General features: G+C 28.1%; 1 protein-coding gene across 2 annotated transcripts in view; it reads left to right on the forward strand.

Annotated features, from left to right (window-relative positions):
- Positions 1 to 394: 394 nt before the first annotated feature.
- The window catches only part of LOC107437900 (ankyrin repeat and fibronectin type-III domain-containing protein 1-like), a 166,378-nt gene continuing 144,358 nt past the window's right edge, over positions 395 to 22,414 (forward strand). Inside the window, exon 1 of one of the 2 annotated variants that reach the window (XM_071180013.1) lies at positions 395 to 798. In XM_071180013.1, coding sequence (XP_071036114.1) covers positions 650 to 798 — 149 coding nt within the window. In that variant the 5' untranslated portion in view covers positions 395 to 649. Of the gene's footprint in view, positions 799 to 6,535; positions 6,671 to 22,414 lie in introns of those variants that run through there. The other variant, XM_071180014.1, reaches the window with a different exon arrangement.

Here is a 22,414-nt window from a genome sequence, read left to right on the forward strand (position 1 = left end):
TATTTATTCAACGTATACTAATACTTAGTATCAATAGCTGTTTAAGTAGCCTGCGTACATTTACTTTTTTATTTGAGAATAGCGGTATCGAAATTATGATCTTCCCCACTGTTCTAAAAACTTTTACGATTCTAGTATTAACTTTATCCGATTAATGTGATTTGAAACTTAGAATATTTTTTTTTTATTTTTGGTTTCAAAAAGCTTCATTAGCATACATCTTAAAAATTTCAATTAGCAAAACTTTCTAACTTTTTCTTAAAAAGGACAGAAAAAAAAAACATTCCGTATCATTTTCCTAAACTTTTATACCTTTACATCCCAACCCTACCAACAGTATCCAGTATTTTGCTATCGACCAACATGCGTCGCCAAAATCGCCAAATATTGGCTTAACCTTCAGGAGAAATGTTCATTCTGAAGTTGGATCTTGGTGTTCCTATAGCAAAGATGCTCTGTCCTTATATAATGGCAAAGATTGTCCCGTAGAAGATAAGTTAAAGTTTTCATGTAGAGAAAAGTTTACAGGATTTCGTTTGTGCAATGGAAGTATTTTAAAATTGTGCAGAATTGTGAAACAGCGGTATTTGATTTTTATTTGGAGTTGTCACGTGAAAACTTTGTTTTTTTGTTGTTTGAAAGATATGGGATGTTTGTTATGGTATTCTTTGAACTTGTAAAAAGGAGAATGGCATCTGCTAGCACTTCTCCAAAAGGGGTTGGGAATTTGACCCTGGACAAAGCTGCTTTTCTGTTAATTAGAATCAAAAGGATTTTTGTTAAGAAGAAAAATAAAGCGTAAGCATGCATTTTTAAATAATTATATAAATTATTTTTCTCTGTTATAATTAAATATAATTATTTTTCTCTGAAAATTATTCAGGGAATAATATTCAGTGATAATATTATATAAATTATTTTTAATTATTTTTCTCTAAATTCATAGAAATGTTTCAAGTGTTATTATTATTTTTCTCCGAAATTCTTAGAATTCAGAGAAAAATAATTATATTTATTTTTCTCTGAATTCTATGAATAAATTATTATATATAATTTATCCATAGAATTCAGAAAAAATAATAAAAATTATTTTTCTCTGAAATTCATAGAAATGTTTCAAGTATCTTTTTATATTTTAAAATGCCTTTTTTAAAACAATTAAGAAAAATACTCACGATTTAACCCTCTGTGCATGAAATAAATTTTTTTCCTATTTAAATGGTTATTTTCCTGCATAATAAATAGATTCTTTTGTATATTAATAAGTAAAAATTACATAAAAATGTTAACAATTTCTTTACATTTTGTCTAAATACCTACCTCTATAAGGATTAAAGTCAATATTGAAAATTGTTTCTTTCCATTTATGTGTATTTTAATGAAGCTTTTTTCAACTATTTTGTTTTTCTTAATTAATATAATTATATGTACTATTTGCTTTATTACACAAATAATTTATTTTTCCAATATTATTTTATGAATAAAAAAAATTATATTAGAATACCTGCATAACATATTAATAACGCAATGCACCCATATATATGTTACTGATAATTCTATAAATTTATATGTATGTGTATAGCAATGATCATTAAATTGACTCTTTTATTCTAAAAATACTAACAGATTGTAGATCATAATGCTCGCAAAAAATCATTAATGTTTTCCAAAATAATCTTTTCACTGATATTATATTTTATCTGATTCTAATTTGTTCTAAAATTTCGCTTAATATTTTTAGTCAATCATTTCACGCAATAATTAAAACATTTTCAGAATATCGAAATTTTTTGGAATGAACTTAATATGCTTTTAACAGATATAGATATCAAGAGTTTTTAAAAAAAATTAGGATTATAAATAATTAGAAATTAATCCCTTGGTTCACAGAGATTTTATACACTAAAATCTGAAATTTAAAATATCGGAGAAAAGTTTTAATGATATGCATTAATTTATCGAATTCATTTAATTTAATTTATAAAATATTCTCATCCCAATGTTACGGATTTTATACTCTTTCTTGATCAAGAAATGAGAACGATAATTAGACTTCAAAAGGTTTTATTGGAATCTTCATTTCCGCATGAGGTGCTTTGCAGTGAAACTGGATTTTATGTTACCCGTCTATGGAAGATAAAATGTTTGCGCAAATGCAATTAGAGATTTCACAATTATAATCGAACAGAACAAGTCTGCTCGAGCTGATGAATTTGAGGAAATTCATTTATTATCGAAATGGGTAAGATATTCTGTCTACAAGAAGTTTATCAAAGTTATCATATGATCAAAGAAGACAGGATAGTTTGTGTTACATTGATGTAATTGGGAATAAGGGCTTATGAAAGAAAATGATAAAGTTTACTTTTTGTCTTGATGTAATAAGAAGTTTTGCTTAGATGGTTGAAGATGGCAAGATACACTTTGCATAAGAGTTATGCAATTGAGAATAGGTGCTTATGGTCGAAAATGGTTAGGTATTCTGTCTGGATTAATGCAAGACGATGCTCTGCTCATATGGTCGCAAATGAGATTATACCCCGTTTCATATAGACTTAACAGAGAATATGGTCTTAATGTCAACAAGGATAAGATGCCCTGTTGGTGCTGATGTAATAAACAAAATGTTGTTCTAATGGACAAAGTGAATGACAGTCTGTTAGTGTAAATTGAAGGTATGTACTTATGGCGAAAAACAATACGAGAGTCTAGTGGTGTTTGTAGGTAAGAAATTTTTTTTTTCGCTTACAGACTGAGGAGACAAGATTGTTTTTTAAATGAAAATGGAGGCTTTTCTCACATGGTCTAAAAGAATACTATAGTTTGTTTAGGATCAGATATTTTGCCAACGTGGATGATATAAGTGCTATATTCCTGACTATAAAACATTATTTTAGCTAACTATTTTATTATTTGGAGCAAAACACTTATATATNAAATTCCTTATTTTTCATTAATCCAGTTAATTGAAAAGCGATATTTGTTGAAGTCATTTATTTTCTTTTGCTTATACATCCGCAGATTGGCGAACAAATCTTGTTAACGATATATAAATAAAAATAATATAATTTGAGGAAATAACAATAATTTTTCTGTTTCCCCACTTGATTTGGCTTTATTTTAGGCTTGTTCTTTAGATCTGAAATGAAATATGCCTTTTTGGTGATGAGATAATTTTTATTTTCAAATCTGAGATGAAACATAATCTGCAGATGTTCTGATAAACTGTATAGGGCTGCAATAGGGCTTATACGCATAGAATAACAGTTAGTGTGAATTGTTTAAAAAATAAAGATTTTTTCAAGCTGGAGACATATTGTTCATGGATATATGCGAGTACTGGTTTGATAGATAATCATTGTTACAGCAATCGATCAATCGAAAGACAGCAATTATTACGTTTCGTGGTATTTTTGGTACTAACGAAGTGAATAGAAGCACATTTGCTCATACTTATAAAATTTGTTTATCCAAAGATGTTTCAACAATTAAAAAAATATGTCCTGTAATTATTTATTTTTTACTTCAATAATCAGAAAACGTTTGAATTGTAAAGTATGCAAATTTTTGCACCAAGTAACTTACGCGAATTTAAATGATAAAAATTTGATAATTTTTTCACGATGTCTTAACCATACTTGTTGTAAATGGTTTCAAAACCGTTAAGATAAAAAATGTTCTTTACCGTAAGCTTTATTGCTAATTGGATAGACAGACTGCAACCGGTTATTTTACCATTATTTTTTACTATAATTTTAGAATGGGATTTCTTGCAGTATTTGCTAAGTTGAGATAAAAAATAATTTGTAAGAGTTTAGAATAAGTTAAAAATTAATTTATGAAAGCTTAGAAGTTTTTAAATGCGATAATTTAAAATTTAAGATTAGTAATTTTTATAATCCTGCCCATCTTTTAAAGTTTGCTTCGTAAATTTATAAAATACTTGCTAAGATACAAACGTTTCGTAACCTACACGTTTGTTAAGTAAATGAATTCTGAAACAATCTGTACTTAATCAGTTGAATGAAACAACTTCGTATATTTTATAATTTTTCATGCAATTTATTGATAAATAAATTTACGTTTCACGACCATCAAATAATGCAATGGACTGCAAGATTAAAATAAGGACTTAAATAAATTCTTATTATTTGTTGTTTATCTTTATGTTATCAGCAAAATCCCAATGTATTCAGAAAGAAATGTATCTTGCAGTAAATTTTCAGTACTCAGCATTCTTATTAATTATGTCATTCATAAACAGGCATTTTTCTATTAAAGGTCATTAGAAGTATTTTTTTTTCTATTTAACTTTCATTATTTTTTCGAAATTCAAAAATTGGAACTTCCTTTATTGTGCTTTAAGTTCATAATATGATATTTATTTAATCAGTAATAAAAATCTTTTTTACAAACTCGGGCATAAAAAAAAGTAAGAAAGAAATTTTCACGTCATTACTATGACGTCAGAGGAGGACCCCAATACATCCGGTAGGGTTTGTTTGTTTTTTAGGATAGATGGTGAGTATATTTCTCTTACTTGGCCACAAAGTGCGCATCAACTCATACGCGTTTTCAACAAAAAAATGAAATATCAAACATGTGAGCTACCATAAGCGTGAAAGCGTAAATTTACACGTTTACAAATTTCTGAATGAAAATTCTTTTCTCTCTTCGACAACGAAACGTTGAAACGAAGTGAGCTTTGGAAGAAATGGAATGGTAAAAGTGAATAATTTAAACAGAATGTCCTATATTACGTTTATTATGCAGGTACAATAATAACATTATTTAATGTTATTTTTATTCATTGAAAAATAAAAAATCAGTCATGCTGTTAACTTTTTAAGTATGACAAAAAAAAGCGCGCACAAAAGAAAATAAATAGTTGATAATAGTTATGAAAGACGTATAGTTGAAAGTGCAAGAGAAGGAACTTAGTCTTCTTACAGAATGCGATTTTGGATAATTGAATACAATCAAATAGACGACACTATAACACTTAATGTGCTCAGTTATTTGCTAGGTTATATATAGTTGTAAACATAATTGATTCCAGTTATTAAATACGTAATTATATAGGAAAAATATCAGAGAAATTTCGCGGATGGACTATATTTGAGGGCGCCCCTTGATTTTCGCCAAGTTGTGATCGCGGTTGATCGCCAAGCTGGGTGATGTTGAAACCTAATTGGGATTCTGATTGGTTTAGATTTTAGCGCTATTTTAAAATGTTCAACGGTATATGTAATTTCAGAGGTCCGTTAGTTCTAAGTTGAATACCGGCTGGTAAGGTTACTTTTGCTTCTGGTCAATAAGATCGAAGGTATGTGGGCAGTCATAAAAAGGGACTTTATAAAAAAATGTCACCGCCAGTACTATACCACAGACGCCATTTTCGATTCGTATTTCGTCGAATTTATGTGGCAATGGAGGCACGCAGATTCTATTCATGATAAATTTAGACAGTATCTAACTGCTATTAGAGAATTCAGTGCCCCTAAATCTGAGGATATTCAAACTTAATGAAGAAGTGAGTTTTTTTTTTCTTTCCTTTTCTTTTTGTGCTTACTCCATTAATTTTTGTTTCGATTCAAAATGCATTTTATTGGGTTTATTATTTTGCTTATATTGGGTTCATTACAATTTCATAAAGTTTTGGCCCATGTTTTGTTGAAATTTTCTAATGTTTTATTGAAATGTCATTATGTTTCTGCCGCCATTCCTGTTACCACGGTGTTCCGTGCAAACAGGAATGGCGCCAAACATGAGTCACCAATTTCGCCAAGGGGCACCCTCAAGTATATTTTTACCAATTTCGCAAATTTACGTAAGTTTCCATACACTCTTATACATAAGTTTTAAGTAATTGCGCATGCGCACCAAAAGTGAGCATGCGTTAGTTCTATTGAAATACTTATGTGCCCGTGAAAAAATATCTAACTTACGTTAGTAAAAATAAGAAATGCTGCAAAAACCCGTATATTTAAAACGCTAACGCAGCAGAATTGCATTTTGATTCTGATCACAAAAACAAAATAAATATATATAAAAGACGTAGTCTATCTCTTTAAAGTTGTGGTATATGTTTGAAGATATTTTACTCTACGTAAAACTACAGATCAGAAAAATTTTGTAGATTATAGATTTTGAGGATATCAGCGATAAAGAATGCATCTTATTATTATCATTATTATTATTTATATTTAAAAATAATAGCGAACTTCTATTGAATAGTTAACTTCTTTTAACTAAATTGTATAGTTAAAATAAATATAATCTATATTTTTAAAACAGCGAAAATATATCTAGGTTATGGAAGTAGTGCAAACAGACAACCATAATATTAAACAAAAACCGATAAAACTATTTTTTATTGAATGAACTAATTGGGTATACTGTAGCCTACGTCACAGATCGTGTTATTCCTACTAAATTTAACTAGTAAACAGCATTTTCTGCGAACCTGATTTCTAGCAACAAGTAAAAGCATCAAACGAAGTGTCTTGTTTATAAGTCGCTACTCGCNTATGGTATTCTTTGAACTTGTAAAAAGGAGAATGGCATCTGCTAGCACTTCTCCAAAAGGGGTTGGGAATTTGACCCTGGACAAAGCTGCTTTTCTGTTAATTAGAATCAAAAGGATTTTTGTTAAGAAGAAAAATAAAGCGTAAGCATGCATTTTTAAATAATTATATAAATTATTTTTCTCTGTTATAATTAAATATAATTATTTTTCTCTGAAAATTATTCAGGGAATAATATTCAGTGATAATATTATATAAATTATTTTTAATTATTTTTCTCTAAATTCATAGAAATGTTTCAAGTGTTATTATTATTTTTCTCCGAAATTCTTAGAATTCAGAGAAAAATAATTATATTTATTTTTCTCTGAATTCTATGAATAAATTATTATATATAATTTATTCATAGAATTCAGAGAAAATAATAAAAAAAATTTTTCTCTGAAATTCATAGAAATGTTTTAAGTGTCTTTTTGTATTTTGAAATGCATTTTTTAAAACAATTAAGAAAAATACACACGATTCTAACCCTCTGTGCATGAAATTTTTTTTTCCTATTTAAATGGTTATTTTCCTGCATAAAAAGAAACAGATTTCTTTGTATATTAATAAGTGAAAATTACATAAAAAAGTTAACAATTTCTTTACAGTTTGTCTAAATACCTACCTCTATAAGAATTAAAGTCCATATTGAAAATTGTTTCTTTCCATTTATGTGTATTTTAATGAAGCTTTTTTCAACTATTATGCTTTTCTTAATTAATATAATTATATATACTACACGTTTTATTATATAAATAGTTTATTTTTCTAATATTATTTTATGAGTAAAAAAGTATATTAGAATACTTGCATATTAAATTAATAACGTAATGCATCCATATGTATGTTATTCATAATTCTATAAATTTATATGTATGTGTACAGCAATAATCATTAAATTGACTTTTTTTATTCTAAAAATACTAACAGATTGTAGATTGGAATTCTCGCAAAAAATCATTAATGTTTTCCAAAATAATCTTTTCACTGATATTATATTTTATCTAATTTTTATTTGTTCTAAAATTTCTTTTAATATTTTTAGTCAATCGTTTTACGTAACAATTAAAACATTTTCAGAATACTAAAAATTTTTAGAATGATCTTAATATACCTTTACCAGATATAGATACCAAGATTTTCTTTAAGAAAATTATGATTATAAATAATTAGAAATTAATCCCTTGGTTAACAGAGATTTTATACATTAAAAGCAAAAATTTAAAATATCGGAGAAAAGTTTAAATGATATGAATTGTTTTAATTTATCGAATGCATTTAATTTAATTTACAAAATATTCGCATACCAATGTTACAGATTTTATACTCTTTCTTGATCAAGAAATGAGAAAGATAATTAGACTTCAAAAAGTTTTATTCAAAAAGTTATATATTTCTTCATTTCCGCATGAGGTGCTTTGCAGTGAAACTGGATTTAATGTTACCCGTCTATAGAAGATAAAATATTTGCGCTAATGCAATTAGAGATTTTACTATTATAATCGAACAGAACAAGTCTGCTCGAGCTGATGAATTTGAGGATATGCATTTATTATCGAAAAGGGTAAGATATTCAGTCTTTAAGAAGTTTTAATCTTATGATCAAAGAAGACTAGATAGTTTGTGTTATATTGATGTAATTGGGAATAAGTCCTAATGAACGAAACTCGTTAAGTTTTTTTTTGTGTTGCTGTAATAAGAAGTTTTGCTTAAATGGTTGAAGATGGCAAGATACACTTTGCATAAGAGTTATGCAATTGAGAATAGATGGTTATGGTCGAAAATGATAAGGTATTCTGTTTGGATTAATGCAAGAGGATGCTCTGCTCATATGGTCGCAAATGAGATTATACCCCGTTCTATATAGACCTAACATAGAATATGGTTTTAAGGTCAACAAGGATAAGATGTCCTGTTGGTGCTGATGTAATAAACAAAATGTTGTTCTTATGGACAAAGTGAATGACAGTTTGTTCTTGTAAATTGAAGGTATGTATTTATGGCGAAAAACAATACGAAAGTCTGATGGTTTTGTAGGTAACAAAAAATGTTTTCGCTTATAGACGGAGGAGACAAGATTGTTTTTTAGGTGAAAATGGAGGCTTTGCTCATATGGTCTAAAAGAATACTATAGTTTGCTTAGGATCAGACATTTTGCCAACATGGTTGATACTATAGATACATTTCTTAATATCTTAATATAAAACATTATTTTAGCTGACTATTTTATTATTTGGAGCAAACACTTATGGAATGAAAATTAATTATTTGTTTAATAAATATATATATATAAAAACATAAAATAATATAAAATAGAAAACTATTAATGGGAAAAACCAAAAGTCTTTCTCAAGACGCATTTTTTGGTATAATTTAATGCGATATTTCTGAATAAAGAACATGGCCGGGATAGCCTGGATGGTAGGATGTTGGGCTCGCGTTCGTGAGAACTGAGTTCAAATTCCGCCTACCGAAGAATCCTCGTATATTAAATGGTGACTGGAGAATGTTAAATCTGTTGAGGTCACAAGGTCCTCCTTGGTCTCATAACAAATCAATACATCTGGGACTACTAAATTTAAAATTGATCGTTCTCTGGTTCAGGTCAAAGTTACGATCTGTGATAAATGAATGAAGTATGATTGGGCCCCCTCTATAATACGGGTTGTGACGTGTTTGTGGCTGAAGGCGTATTTTTCCCATAGATGGCGCCACTGAAAATACAAAACACACTCCGTCTGCCTTAAAAATTGCGTGATTTCAAGCAGGCTTGGTGGTATAAGTGGCAACATCTTATATGTCGGTGGCAGAATTTTTAGGGACGATTTGCTGCACTATCTTCATAACTTCAAATTTGACTGAGACTCTAACGCCGTCAGACAGAGAGCATTGTAAAAATTAGTTTTAATAAGTGCACTGCAAAATTAGAACATATTAGCTAGATTAAAATTGTACAGTGGAATAATTGAAATTTAAAAAAATGGAATAAGTTTCTACATAGTCTATAACTAAGCAATTAAGAGTGTTCCAAAATTAAGGATTATTTTGAAATTCTTTTTTTTTCTAAAATCCAGTTAATTGAAAAGTAATATTTGGAATTTTTGGAAGTCTTTCTTTTGCTTATATATCCGCAGATTAGCAAAGAAATTTTGTTAAGGATCTATAAATAATGATAACGTAAGTTGAGGGAAAATAAATTATTTTTTCCTTTTCCCCTCTTGACTTGGCTATATTTTAGGCTTGTTCTTTAAATTTGAAATGAAAAATTACTTTTTGGTGATGTGATAATTTTTATTTTTAAATCTGAGATAATCTTCAACATAATCTTCAGATGAGCTGATAAACCGCAGAGCTCGTCCATGCTGGAGAGTTTCTGCTATAGGGCTTATATACATAAAATAACAGTTAGTGTGGATTATTTAAAAAATAAGATTTTTCAAACTGGAACCATATTGTTCATGGACATATGCGAATACTGGTTTAAGTGATAGTCATTGTTATACAGCAATCAATTAATCAAAAGATAGCAATTATTCGTGCTATTTTTGGTGCTAACGAAGTGAATTGAAACACTTTTGCTCACACTTACAAAATTTGTTTATCCAAAGATGTTTCAACAATTAAGAAAAATATGTCTTGTAATTATTTATTTTTTACTTTAATGATCAGGAAATGTTTGAATTGTAAAGTATGCAAATTTTTGCACCAAGTAACTTACGCGAATTTAAATGATAAAAATTTGATAATTTTTCACGATGTTTTAACCATACTTGTTGTAAATGGTTTCAAAACCATAAAGATAAAAAATGTTCTTTACCGTAGCTTTGTTGCTAATTGGATGGACAGACTACAACAGGTTATTTTACTATAATTTTAGAATGGGAATTCTTACAGTGTTTGCTAAGTTGAGTTAAAAAATAATTCTTAAAAGTTTAGAAGTTCTTTAAGTGCTGTGATTTGAAATTCGAAGTTTAGTAATTTTTTCATAATCCTGCGTATCGTATAAAACTTGCTACGTAAATTTATAAAATACTTACTAAGATACAAACGTTCCGTAACCTTCACGTTTGTTAAGTAAATGAATTTTGAAACAATCTGAACTGAATCAATTTAATAAAACAACTTCGTATACTTAAAAAATTTTTATGCAATTAATTGATTAATGCATTTACTTTTCACAACCATCAAATGATACAATGGCTTGCAAAATTAAAATAATGACTTAAACAAATTCTTATTGTTTGTTGTTTATCTTTATGTTGTCCTATGTAATCAAATGGAAAATTTAAACCTAATTGAAGTTCTTAGCGTTTTAAAAAGTATTATTACTGTAATTGATTTTCAGTCCTAATAATACTGAACCTTGTTATTTTTACAACTAATTATGCGTTAGGTTACAGCTTCCTGTAAAAGAAAAGATCAAAATTCGCGAGATATATTTTAAAAAGTTTGCATTTAGAAAAAGCCTATACAGTGTGCGCATCGAATGACATGGATATGATACAAATAATAAATAAAAATAGAGAAAAAGAGTTAAAAAACTTTTTTTTAAAGTTTTATACCCTATTAATGCTTTTGTTCAAGTGAACAGATATTCATTACAAAATATTATACATGATTAAATAATCCTTATTAATGATTTTTATGGTCATTATCATTATAGATTAAATTATCTTTCATTGTCGTTCATCAAATATGCTTTACCTTTATTAATTCATTACCCAAATTATAGTAGAAAATCAACTTACTTGACTGCATTAGGATTATCTGTGCTTTTTTTTCATCATTTTGCTACTAATCTAGTATTCAAACTGATTTATCAGTTATATATTATTTATTTTGAAGCTTCAGCAGTGAAAAAAACCGAGGCAAACTTGAAACTCTATTTATATACAAACTTATCTTTATAGCAAATACTAAATAAACTAAATAAAAGCCCAATAAATATTTTATATTAAGGTTTTAGAGAATTTCAGAGATTATTTTTTGCTTTGAAGCTCGTCGTTAAGCTTCAAATTCTTAAGTTTAAACAATTATATTTTGTTCTGCGAGATTATTTTATGTGCATATTTCAAGAACATTATTTTACATTGAATATGGTCTACTCCACTCCACCTTTTTCCGTGGGTAGAATTTGGTTCCTGACGTACATATATATATATTATTATTAGTGACAATGCAATTAATGACTGATTATGTGACTAAACCATATGTTTATATTTTTGTTAATACAAAAGATATGCCATTGCCAAAATTGTAATTTTAAGGGCTTAAATAAATTTTAATTGCTTTAACATATTTAGACGTTATAAAATTAACAGACACATTATTTTTATCATTCTATTCATGAAAATTATTCAAATTAATACTTCTATTACTCAAACAGTATGTTGTGCGTGAAAAAAAAGTATTATGTTTTTAGTTAAATATCAATATTGGTTTTACGTTACATTAAAAAAAAATTTATAACGTTAAAGAATATAAATATCGTTTTTTAAAAATTAACTCTTTAGAAACAGAATTTCTTCTGCAATGTACAGATTATTGGTAATTATTTTTACTGATTCGGCAGAATTTCAGTACAATCAGCAATATCACTATGTATTCAGAAAGAAATATATCTTACAGCATATATTTTAGTATTCCTATTAATTATGTCATTCATAAACAGGCATTCTTCTATTAAAAGTCATTTAAAATATTATTTTCTATTCAACTTTCATTATTATTTCAAAACGCAAAAATTACAACTTCCTTTATTGTGCTTTAAGTCCATAATAGAATATTTATTTAATCAGTAATAAAAATATTTTTTTACAAAGCCGGGACATAAAAAAAGAAGGAAAGAAATTTTCACGTCAATGCTATGATGTCAGAAGAGGACCTCAAGACATCCGGTAGGGTTTGTTTGTTCGTTAGGATAGATGGTGAATATATCTCTCTTACTTGGCCACAAAGAAAGTCCGCATTAACTTTTATGGGTTTCCAATAAAAAATTGAAATATCAAGCATGTGAGCTGCCATAAGCATGAAAGCGTAAACTTACACATTTGCAAATTTCTGAATGGGAATTCTTTTCCCTCATCGACAACAAAACCTTGAAACAAACTGAGCTATATGTTGGGAAGAATTGGAATGTTAATAGTGAATAATTCTTATATAGAATATAAGAATTGTAATTAAAATTGCGTTGTCCTAGCAACGCGCAGTTTACATTTATATTAATTAAAACTTTGTATGTGATTTTACTGACCTTGCGCAACACAAAAGTATGCTTAGGAGACATGCCGTCATACATGTTGTTTTTTGAAGCATAATTATTGTTTTGTTTCTTTAAAGCTCTTTTTCTATGTCATTCATTTCAATTTTAAAAAATAAATATTTCAATAACTATTTTAACTATTAACTATTCAATAAATATTTTAACTTTTTAAAAAAGAATTTACTTTTAAAAGATTTTAATAATTCACTTACATTCTTAAAATTTTAGGCTGGAGCATATTTCGAAAGGGATTGAATTAGTAGCGAGCAAAGCAATCTTGCAACCAATAATGGTGATCTTAATTTTTTAATGACAGTACTTTTTCTTTTTATTAACATTTTGTGTAATTATATATTTCAACGAATGACTCAATTAGCCTAAAACTTTAGGACTATTTATTTTCACTGCAGCATACTGCAAAAAATTCCGGATCAAATTATAATATAAATTATCGGCACTTTACATGCATCATCCCTGAAATCCATTTTTACCGTGAAATATTAAACAGTAATTTTTAAATTTTTTTTATTACAGTTACAAGGAATTACTGTTAAAAGATTTTAATAATTGATTTACATTCTTAAAATTTTACTCTAGAACATATTTTGAAAGGGATTAAATTAGTAGCGAGCAAAGCAATCTTGCAACCACAATCTTGCAACAGCGAATAGGGGGCAGAGACCACTATTTATTAAATATTCACCTAAGACAATTTGTTGTTGAAATAATTTCAAAAGTTTCATTTTATATTCCTTTAAGTGCAAAGAGACTTAGCCAATTTGATTCTAGAATATTATTCTTAAACTAAGAAAATTGCAAAGAAATCTTGAAAATCCTTTCGAAAATTCACGATCTGGTGGGACATTAGGGAGAACAAGATAACATCTGAAATGTTTATCTTAAATTGCCTCATGTAATTGCTTTCAAAATTTCCGACAGTTGGGATTCAGGGACTCGTGACATTTTAAATGAAAATATTTTTTTAGTTTTGATTCTTTTTTTTAGATATATTATCTTCTGTTTAACATATCTTTTATATTTCTGGAACTTTAATATAATTAGAATGATAATTGAGTAGTCCATGGAGTAAATCTGGGAATCAGTATCATTACTTAATTTTAATATGCAAGTTATTTCATTGTAGTTAGATATTTATACTGCACATAAAACATTCACGCATTCTTTTTTATTGGTGTTCTTAATTTTTTACTAACAATACTGTTTTGTTTTTATTAAAATTTTGAATAATTAAATATTTTCGAATGACTCAATTAACTTAAAATTTTAGGACTTTTTACTTTCACTGTAGCGTACTGTACTGTAAGAAATTCTGGAACAAATTATGATATAAATTATCGGTACTTTACGTGCATCATCCGTAAAATCCATTTTTACGGTGATATATTAAACCGTAATTTTTACAGTAATAATTTTTATAAATTATAATGATTCAGTAATTTTACTGTAATTATTACTGAAAAAATTACGGTATGTCAGATTTTTTGTTTTGTAACATGTTGCGGTGAAAATGGATTTTACGGTTAAAAATATGCCGCACCATGAGTGCCTGTAATTTTTATCGTAAATTGATCTGGAATTTTTTTACAATGTGGTTCAAGGTGGAATCGTAATATTGGTAATTTGAAGTAAAAAAAAAAAGCTTAATAGGTGTTAAATGGAACCAGATTTTTATTCAAGTTGAACCAGAATGTGGTGAAAAAGGTTTAGGAGTTACGTATAACTGGTTCAACTTAATAAATTGATAATTTTGTTGTAAATTGGAAAGGTGGCGTGGACAAAAACGGTATAAAATGTCGAATTGGAAAAAAAAGTGTTTAATGTTATTTTAAAATCTATTTATGGGTTGCTTTTAAGAAGTGAAAAAAACACGTATGTTTTTCAATTATGATAATATTTTTAAAACAAGGATTGGAAAGGAAAACTAGAGTAATATCAATTTTAAAATAATAAATACATTATATTACATTAAATTTTGAAGTATTTATCTGGAATTTTAAGAACAGGCTAGAGTTGAATGATTTGTTTTGTTAAATATTTATACACAGAAGTTTTTTAAAATAATGGACCAGAAAAACGTCCAAATTTGATGAACCTTAAACATAGTGATAAATTGAGCAACATTATCATACTTTTTAAAACTTAATAATGCAATAACAATACAATATCGGATACATGGTTAAATTTAACCGCTCAATTAAGCTTGAAACGAATTTGGATCAAATAATACCTATCACCCTATTAAATTTAGTGCAAATTTTAAAAAAAATATTAAGGTTCAGCACTTTCAAATAGCATAAAGTCACAATAATTTCTCCAATACTCGCTCACAAATGGAAGATGACACACTTTTATTTGAACTGCTTAAAGAAAGGAATTTTTACACAAATACCGACTAATCACCTTTTAGTAACAATTACTGAAGATCATATTCTTTTTCATTTATCGATAAAAATCTGTTCAGAAATAATTCATCATGACACACCCTTTAACGGAGAGAAAAGATTTCAGTTTTTATCGACAAGTAAGCGTGGCCAGTGATTTATTTCCACTCTTAAGTGTCAAGAATAGATTTATGGTGGTCTTTCATTCATTTGTAAATTTTTCTTGATGTATTTCTTGCCATACGGACTTTTGTTTATTAGGTTTATATTTAGGTTTTATAATAGCTTATTTTAGATGATTGAGACACTTATATTTCATTACATTATGAAATTAACTGTGATATATGAGTTAATTCAGTTTCAGAACCAGTTCATTCAAAATAATTTTTAGGAAACTAATGTTAATTTTCAGTATTTTAAATGTACCATGTTTTACTTTATATATTTTATTTGAACAGCCGCCTTAATTTTGCGTTTACGGCTGCCAATATTCAACTCCGTAGTCTTGTAATTTTGAACCCAATCCCGAAGACAGGGGAACTTCTGGATCAAGTATTGGGAGAAATTTGCCTTCGTGGAGGACTTTTTGATGGAACTAACCCGCATTTGGATTACATTGAGAGGAAAACCACGAGAACCTCCCACGGCTAGGCTGACGGCAACGGGACTCTAATCCATAATCCATCTACCACTGAGGATATTTTACGTCAGCACTGTGGCCAGTGCCAGCCGGATGCGGAATCCATATCGACCATCCATCGCTGGAATTTGAATCCGGTTAATCTCATTGGATCTCGCAATTGCGTTTTATGGAGGGTAAAACCACTAAAACCTCCCACAGTTAGCCGATGGCAAGGGGACTCTGATCCGTGATCCGTCTACGTCTGAGGATATTTTTTGGTAAGCACTATAGTCGGTGCTATCCGGGTGCGGAATTCGAACTGACCAGCCATCTCTGGGATTCAAACCTGGTTCACCTCATTGGAAGGCGAATGTTCTATCTCCTGAGCCACAGCGGATCCTTGTACTATTTTTGTTCTGAATATATCTTGAGTAACTCAGAGGGTGGGTAGAGTTTTAGATTGCTATGTCTTGAGTCGGGGGTTCTACCATGTCTTTTGGCCATTCTAAAAATTGCGTGTTTTATTGTATGGCACTTTTTTCAGAGTGATTTTATGGCTTGGAATTTGCCATGAAGTAACGTCTTCAGCGCCGTTTTGGAACCTAAAATCTGAGGAATAATTGGGTGTTTCGGTTGCGTGGTACGACCGTAGAACAATAGTTTTTCTTTTCTCTGTGATATAAGAAAGCTTGGTTGTTTACTATAATCATTTTCAATAGAATCTAAATTGTGGTAATGTAGTGAGCGCATGCGTCAGTATCATTTTCGGGACATCGCACGGACACAAAAATCTTGGGAATAATCCCACAATGGTATGGTAATGACATTTCTGGTAAAAAATATAAATTTCTTGTAACAAAAACCAAAATATATAGTAGTTAGACCATTGATTTAGTAATTCTTTCGTTTATAAGGTAGCGGTTTACTGGAAACTCTAGTTTTAAAAATTATAATTAGTAAAAAATACGAAACTGAAAAGTAAACTTAATCAAATAAATATTTTTATGTCATGCTTTAAAGTTTCATGACAAAATTTCCAAAATTTTACTACTTTTACTAAATCGTACTACATACTATAAAACCAAAATTTATTAAAATACTAAATTTTATTGCACATTATGAAACTGAAATGATTCCAAAATTATTATCAAAATAGCTTTGGTAAAAATTACCGACCCTCTTGGTGTTCCCATCGAGGCAGAAGCATGACAAATTTCACCATATTCCGTTAGTTTTGATAATACTTTTTTTTCAGTTTTTCTAGTACCTGGGATAATGTTTTTCGCTTATAACATATTACATAAAACCTTGTTTTCCTGAAGCGCAGGACGGAATTCGATTAAAAAGTTGAATAACAGGAAAACATATGACGTATTATTCACAAAAGCAAAATTATTACTTTCTGTATAAATAAACAAAAAGTAATAATAATTTAAATAAATAAGAAACTGAAAAACTGAAATTGGTCTATTGTGTTGCACTCTTCCTTATATTTTAATTGGGTTTAAATATTCCATCGCTTTATTTAACATGATTATCAGTTTTGAAAATAATTTATGGAGATAGCTTAAATATTTCTTGAAACAAATGAAATTAGCCTTTATATTCTTGAGTAAATTCTAAATTCAGTTAAGCAATTTCTAGCCTCATAATTAAATTATTATTTCCAGATTTCACCTTCGTCTTTTTTGTTTTAATGAAGGAAAATATTAATGTGCTTTAACGCAATAAAAAGCGCGTATTTTACTATTGCATAAAAGTAGTTTAACATCTTGGAGCAATTTTTTTTCTATCTTTAAGCAATGAGTCTCTTAATATACAGTGAGCAAATTTTGCTTTGCGAGGAATCGACAATGGTTGATAAACTACTTGCAAACTTCAAACTAAACGGATTGCGAATTATTGCACTCTTTTTTTAGTATTATATTAAAATAGACACACGAAGAAACTTTAATATAAGATTGTCCAACACAACACACAAAAAATCAATGATATTTATTAACTAACTTATTAATAAATCTACATTAATTGCAACAAAAAAATTTTTTTTAAATAGACAAAAGGTTTAAAATTCAAAAGGCAACTTTAATAAAACTAAATTAAATTATGGATTTTTATATCTATATCTCATTAATTTAAAAGTTTAGAAAAATAATGAAGTAAAAGAACAGAGCTTATATATTTCAGAAATTCAAGCATTTATAGAATAGTTTATTTTTATTGTTCATAAATTTTGCAATGTTTCCATAAATTAGAATAATACTTTTTAAGTGCTTTATTTTTCATGTTATTTGTAAATTAGGAATTTTTGAACCCTTAAGTGTATAATCTTTTGACAAAATTCTAAAAATATATACAAAGCTGTCATTAACGAACATTTATAATTAATAGTGTTAAATAACATTCAACTTCCGATAGTTAGGTATATTATTCCAATTTTATATAAATGCATATATCTAAATGCATGTATCTTAAATGCATGTATTTAAATGCATGTAATGTACCTTCAAATTTGCAGTATTAGAAATTTATCTGAGAAATAGTTGTATAATAGTTCATTTAGCTGTTATTTTACAATATTCAAACAAAACAGTCAAATAATCAGAAATAAGATGGTATTAAAACTGTTAACTGCTTTCACTGATGACGATTAAAAAGCAGGAATTTTATCAAACCACAATTAGACCCACTTAAGGAAGCCACTTAGTTCGTTGCAGATGGGTTCCTGGTAAACTACCTCCTAATTACCAGTAAAAAAAAATTAACTCTTTTTTAACTATATTAGTTGCAAGCGGCTTCAAAACCGCAAAGGTGAGAAAAAAAGTTTATTTTTGTAAGTTTTATGGTTTATTGAATGAACCGACTGCAACCGGTTATTTTACTATAAGTTTAGAATGGAAATTCTTACAGTGTTTGCTAAGATAAGTTAAAAATTAATTTAGATAAGTTAAAAACAATTCGCACTTAATCTATTTAATAGAACAACTTAGTATAATTCAAAACATTTTATGCGATTTATTGATAAATATATTTACTTTTCACGGCCATCAACCAATACAAATGATTACAAGATTTTTATAATGAGTTTAATAAATTCTTATTCTTTGTTATTTTATCTTTATGTTACGCCCAAATGAAACTTTTTGAGTTGTGTTTCCCTCAAAGTCGAATTGCATTTATAGAATTTAAGGCCTTCTCATCAATTATGGTCGAAGTAGTTGATTGATTCTCTACTTCAATAGATATAATCATTTCAGAATAAATTAAAATCATTCTATTGTTTCGAGATTAGTGGGACTCAAATGTTTGTTCTGTTTACATAGTTCAAATAATAATTAAATATGATTGTAGTAAAAAAGTATTTGTAGCAATAAATTAAAACGCGTTTATAAATAATAAAGGCATAAACAGCTAAAATAAAAGATTTTAAAACTTATAAATAACTAAGACAATGAAACAATAAAAATGTTTTATCTATACTGAAATAATTATATTTCTTATAATTAATAATATTAATTACNTATACTCTTTGAAATTATGTGTGAATGAAATGCTTTCTTTTAATTGACGAAAATTGTGAAGATAAAATAAAACAAATAATGAATATAAAGTAACTTAATTTCAAACAGAGATATAGGTTTTCGAGATTAATATGCTTTTTGAAATAATGTGTGAAGAAAATGCTTTCTCTTAATGTGATTGAGATGTAATGTAATGTAATTGTATGATGAAAATTGTAAAGATAAAATACTGCAAATAATGAAGATAAAACAATTTCAATTCAATCAGTTCAATTATTTGTAATTATGTGTGATTGAAATGCTTCCCTTATTTAATGAAAATTTAAACTCGAGTAAACGTATGAGACTTTAAATTGCGTCTACTGTTTCTGGGTAAAAGAGTAATAAGTCTCGATAGTGATAATTTAATTATTTACAAGCTGGATAACCGCTCTTCATATGGGGTGAAACGACGACTTCACTACGAAATTAAGCACAAAAATGAAAGACACATAACGACACAAATAATAAAGAAAAACTAATTCCAATTTTTTAAAAAGATTTATATTGTTTGCTGCCTTTTCCAGTGGCTTTATTTTATCACATTATGAAAAACACATTTTTAGTAGTTCATGCCATAAAAATAAAGATTTATGTGATTCAGCATATTTTGTCATAATGACGTTGCTCATGGTCAACTCCACTTCCAATCATAAAAAAATTTATTTTATTATTATTGATTGCGGATTATGAGTTGGTTATCATCCAATAATCAATCACATAAGTTAGGCCAATCATGGAATTTTCTCCTGTTTTTATCCCTATCGAGGCACTATGAAAAACCCTTTTTTTAAAGCATCTATTTTAAAACTTTACAATATTAATGCAGTTTTAAAAGGTACTAAATATACTAACATAATACTTCGTACACGTGATTGTGTATTTGGTATCCATTAAAACTTCCCCGATTATGTTTCCTTTAAAAGATATAGTAACATTTCTCCATTGAGTTTGATTTTGAGTACATATCTTATTCATTTTCAACTATTACCTATTACCAGAAGTTGGTAATTATAATAGGTATCAATAATAATTGGGAAATTTTTCATGTTTCTCTTAACTGAATTAGCACTATTTTTCTAATAATTTTGATAACTTGTACATAGTCTATTTTTTACCAAAATTAATGAAATACCATTAGTTTCAAAAATAGTAAGGCTAGTTTTTACGTTTCTTCTAAGAGCATCAATACCAATTCTCTCCTTTAAATTTGGTATTAAGTGCATAAATTTTTAAAAAAAAAAATTTCAATTAAAATCTATTACCAAAATTCATTATTCAAAATGGAGTCAATATTGGTGAAAAACGTCTCATTTAAAAGAATAACTACTACTACTAAACTCACTGGCGCGACAGCCCGTAGAGGGCCATGGTCTACCGTGCCCATCTCAGTTTTCTTGACCTTGGGTAGGTCAAGAAAACCGGGTGCAGGAGTAGATGTTGCGGTTGGTTGGTCAGCCGGACGCGGAACCCCCAGTGTTTAGTCCTGAAGCATGCTCGGTACTCATTTTATAGATCCACTGAAGGTATTATAGACGAAATCAACCATGCTCGGAACGAGGATCGAATCCAGGACTTGTGGCAAGAGAGCTCGAAGCGCTACCATTCACCGGTCGTCGTCACCTTTAAAAAAATAAGTATTCGTTAGCAGTTTTTGTAGAAAGCTTATTTTTCATTACACTTGAAACTTACTTTTAATAGTAAATAAGCATCATTGACTGCAATAGAGTTTGCGTTTCCCCTAAATGATTCAGTACTATTTTTCTATTAATTTTGCTTCTTAGCACATAAATTATTTTCATATTTCAATTACAATTGATTTTAAATCATTAACTTTCATCTAAATATGGTTTAAAAGCTTACCTATACACAAAATTAGCACGTGGTTCAGGAATACTTTCAAAATACTAATTTAGTGACGCAATACGCCTGTGTTACCACGTTTATGTTGATTTTTGAGTTTATCTGACATAAAGATTGAAATATAATTTGTAAAAATTTATTCAATTCATAAAAGAACAAAAATGTAATTGTTATTTATTTGGAACTTGCTTTTTAATTCTCTAATCATTTAATAAATAATAAACTAAAATAAAAATTTTAAAAAAAATAATTTCTTACGTTGTCTAAGATCTCATAAAAATGGTAAGCTAAGAAATAAAATATGGTCAAAACTATCAGAATATGGTAAAATTTATCGCATTCTTTGATCGATGAAAAAACCAAAAAGTGAGGCAATTTTTACCGAAACGCTTTGGTAATGATTTTTATAAAATGACTAATAAAATATTTTTCTATAATGTGGAATAAAACTTGATAAATTTGGTAATTTTATTTCATTTTAGAATTGGTAACTGGTAATTAAATTATATTTAATATATTTATGTTCATTTATTAGTATTTAAATTAAATTTAGTAATTTTTATCATGATACTTTAGAGCATGGCATAAAAACCATTTATTTACTTTAGAGCGCCCTCCTGGCCTAACTATTCGGACCATATTTTCCTTATTGCGGCTACCTTCCTATATTCTGAGGGTCCGAAATCTGACTTCCTCCAAAAAAAGCTGCGTTAATTACAAAAAAGTATGTGTTTGTGTCTGCTTTCGCAATTTAAAATATCGTCTGAACTAATTAATGAGCATATTTAGTCACTCCCTCGAACCATTAAGATCAAGTTCTAAATCGTAAAGAGCTGGTCATGAGATCGAAAGTTATTCAAAATTATTAAAATTTCATGTTTTAATGTTTGATAGTTTCTGCGTAGAAAAGTCAAATGCAACTTTAAATTGAACACCCGAAACAACAGCATAAGAGTGTTATATATTGAACGATAATAAAGCTGTCTATGTCAGATAAGTTTGCTTACTTTCAATTTCTCGATGATTATTTCTAGACATCATTTAAAAAAAGTTACTCGCTTACATAATTGAATTAGGAAGTGACTTTTCTAGTGTTATTCTACACTTGCCTTCTGGTATTATACATGGTGATTGAC

The sequence above is a fragment of the Parasteatoda tepidariorum genome, chromosome 4 (assembly GCF_043381705.1).
Source record: "Parasteatoda tepidariorum isolate YZ-2023 chromosome 4, CAS_Ptep_4.0, whole genome shotgun sequence".
Classification (NCBI taxonomy): Eukaryota; Metazoa; Arthropoda; class Arachnida; order Araneae; family Theridiidae; genus Parasteatoda; species Parasteatoda tepidariorum.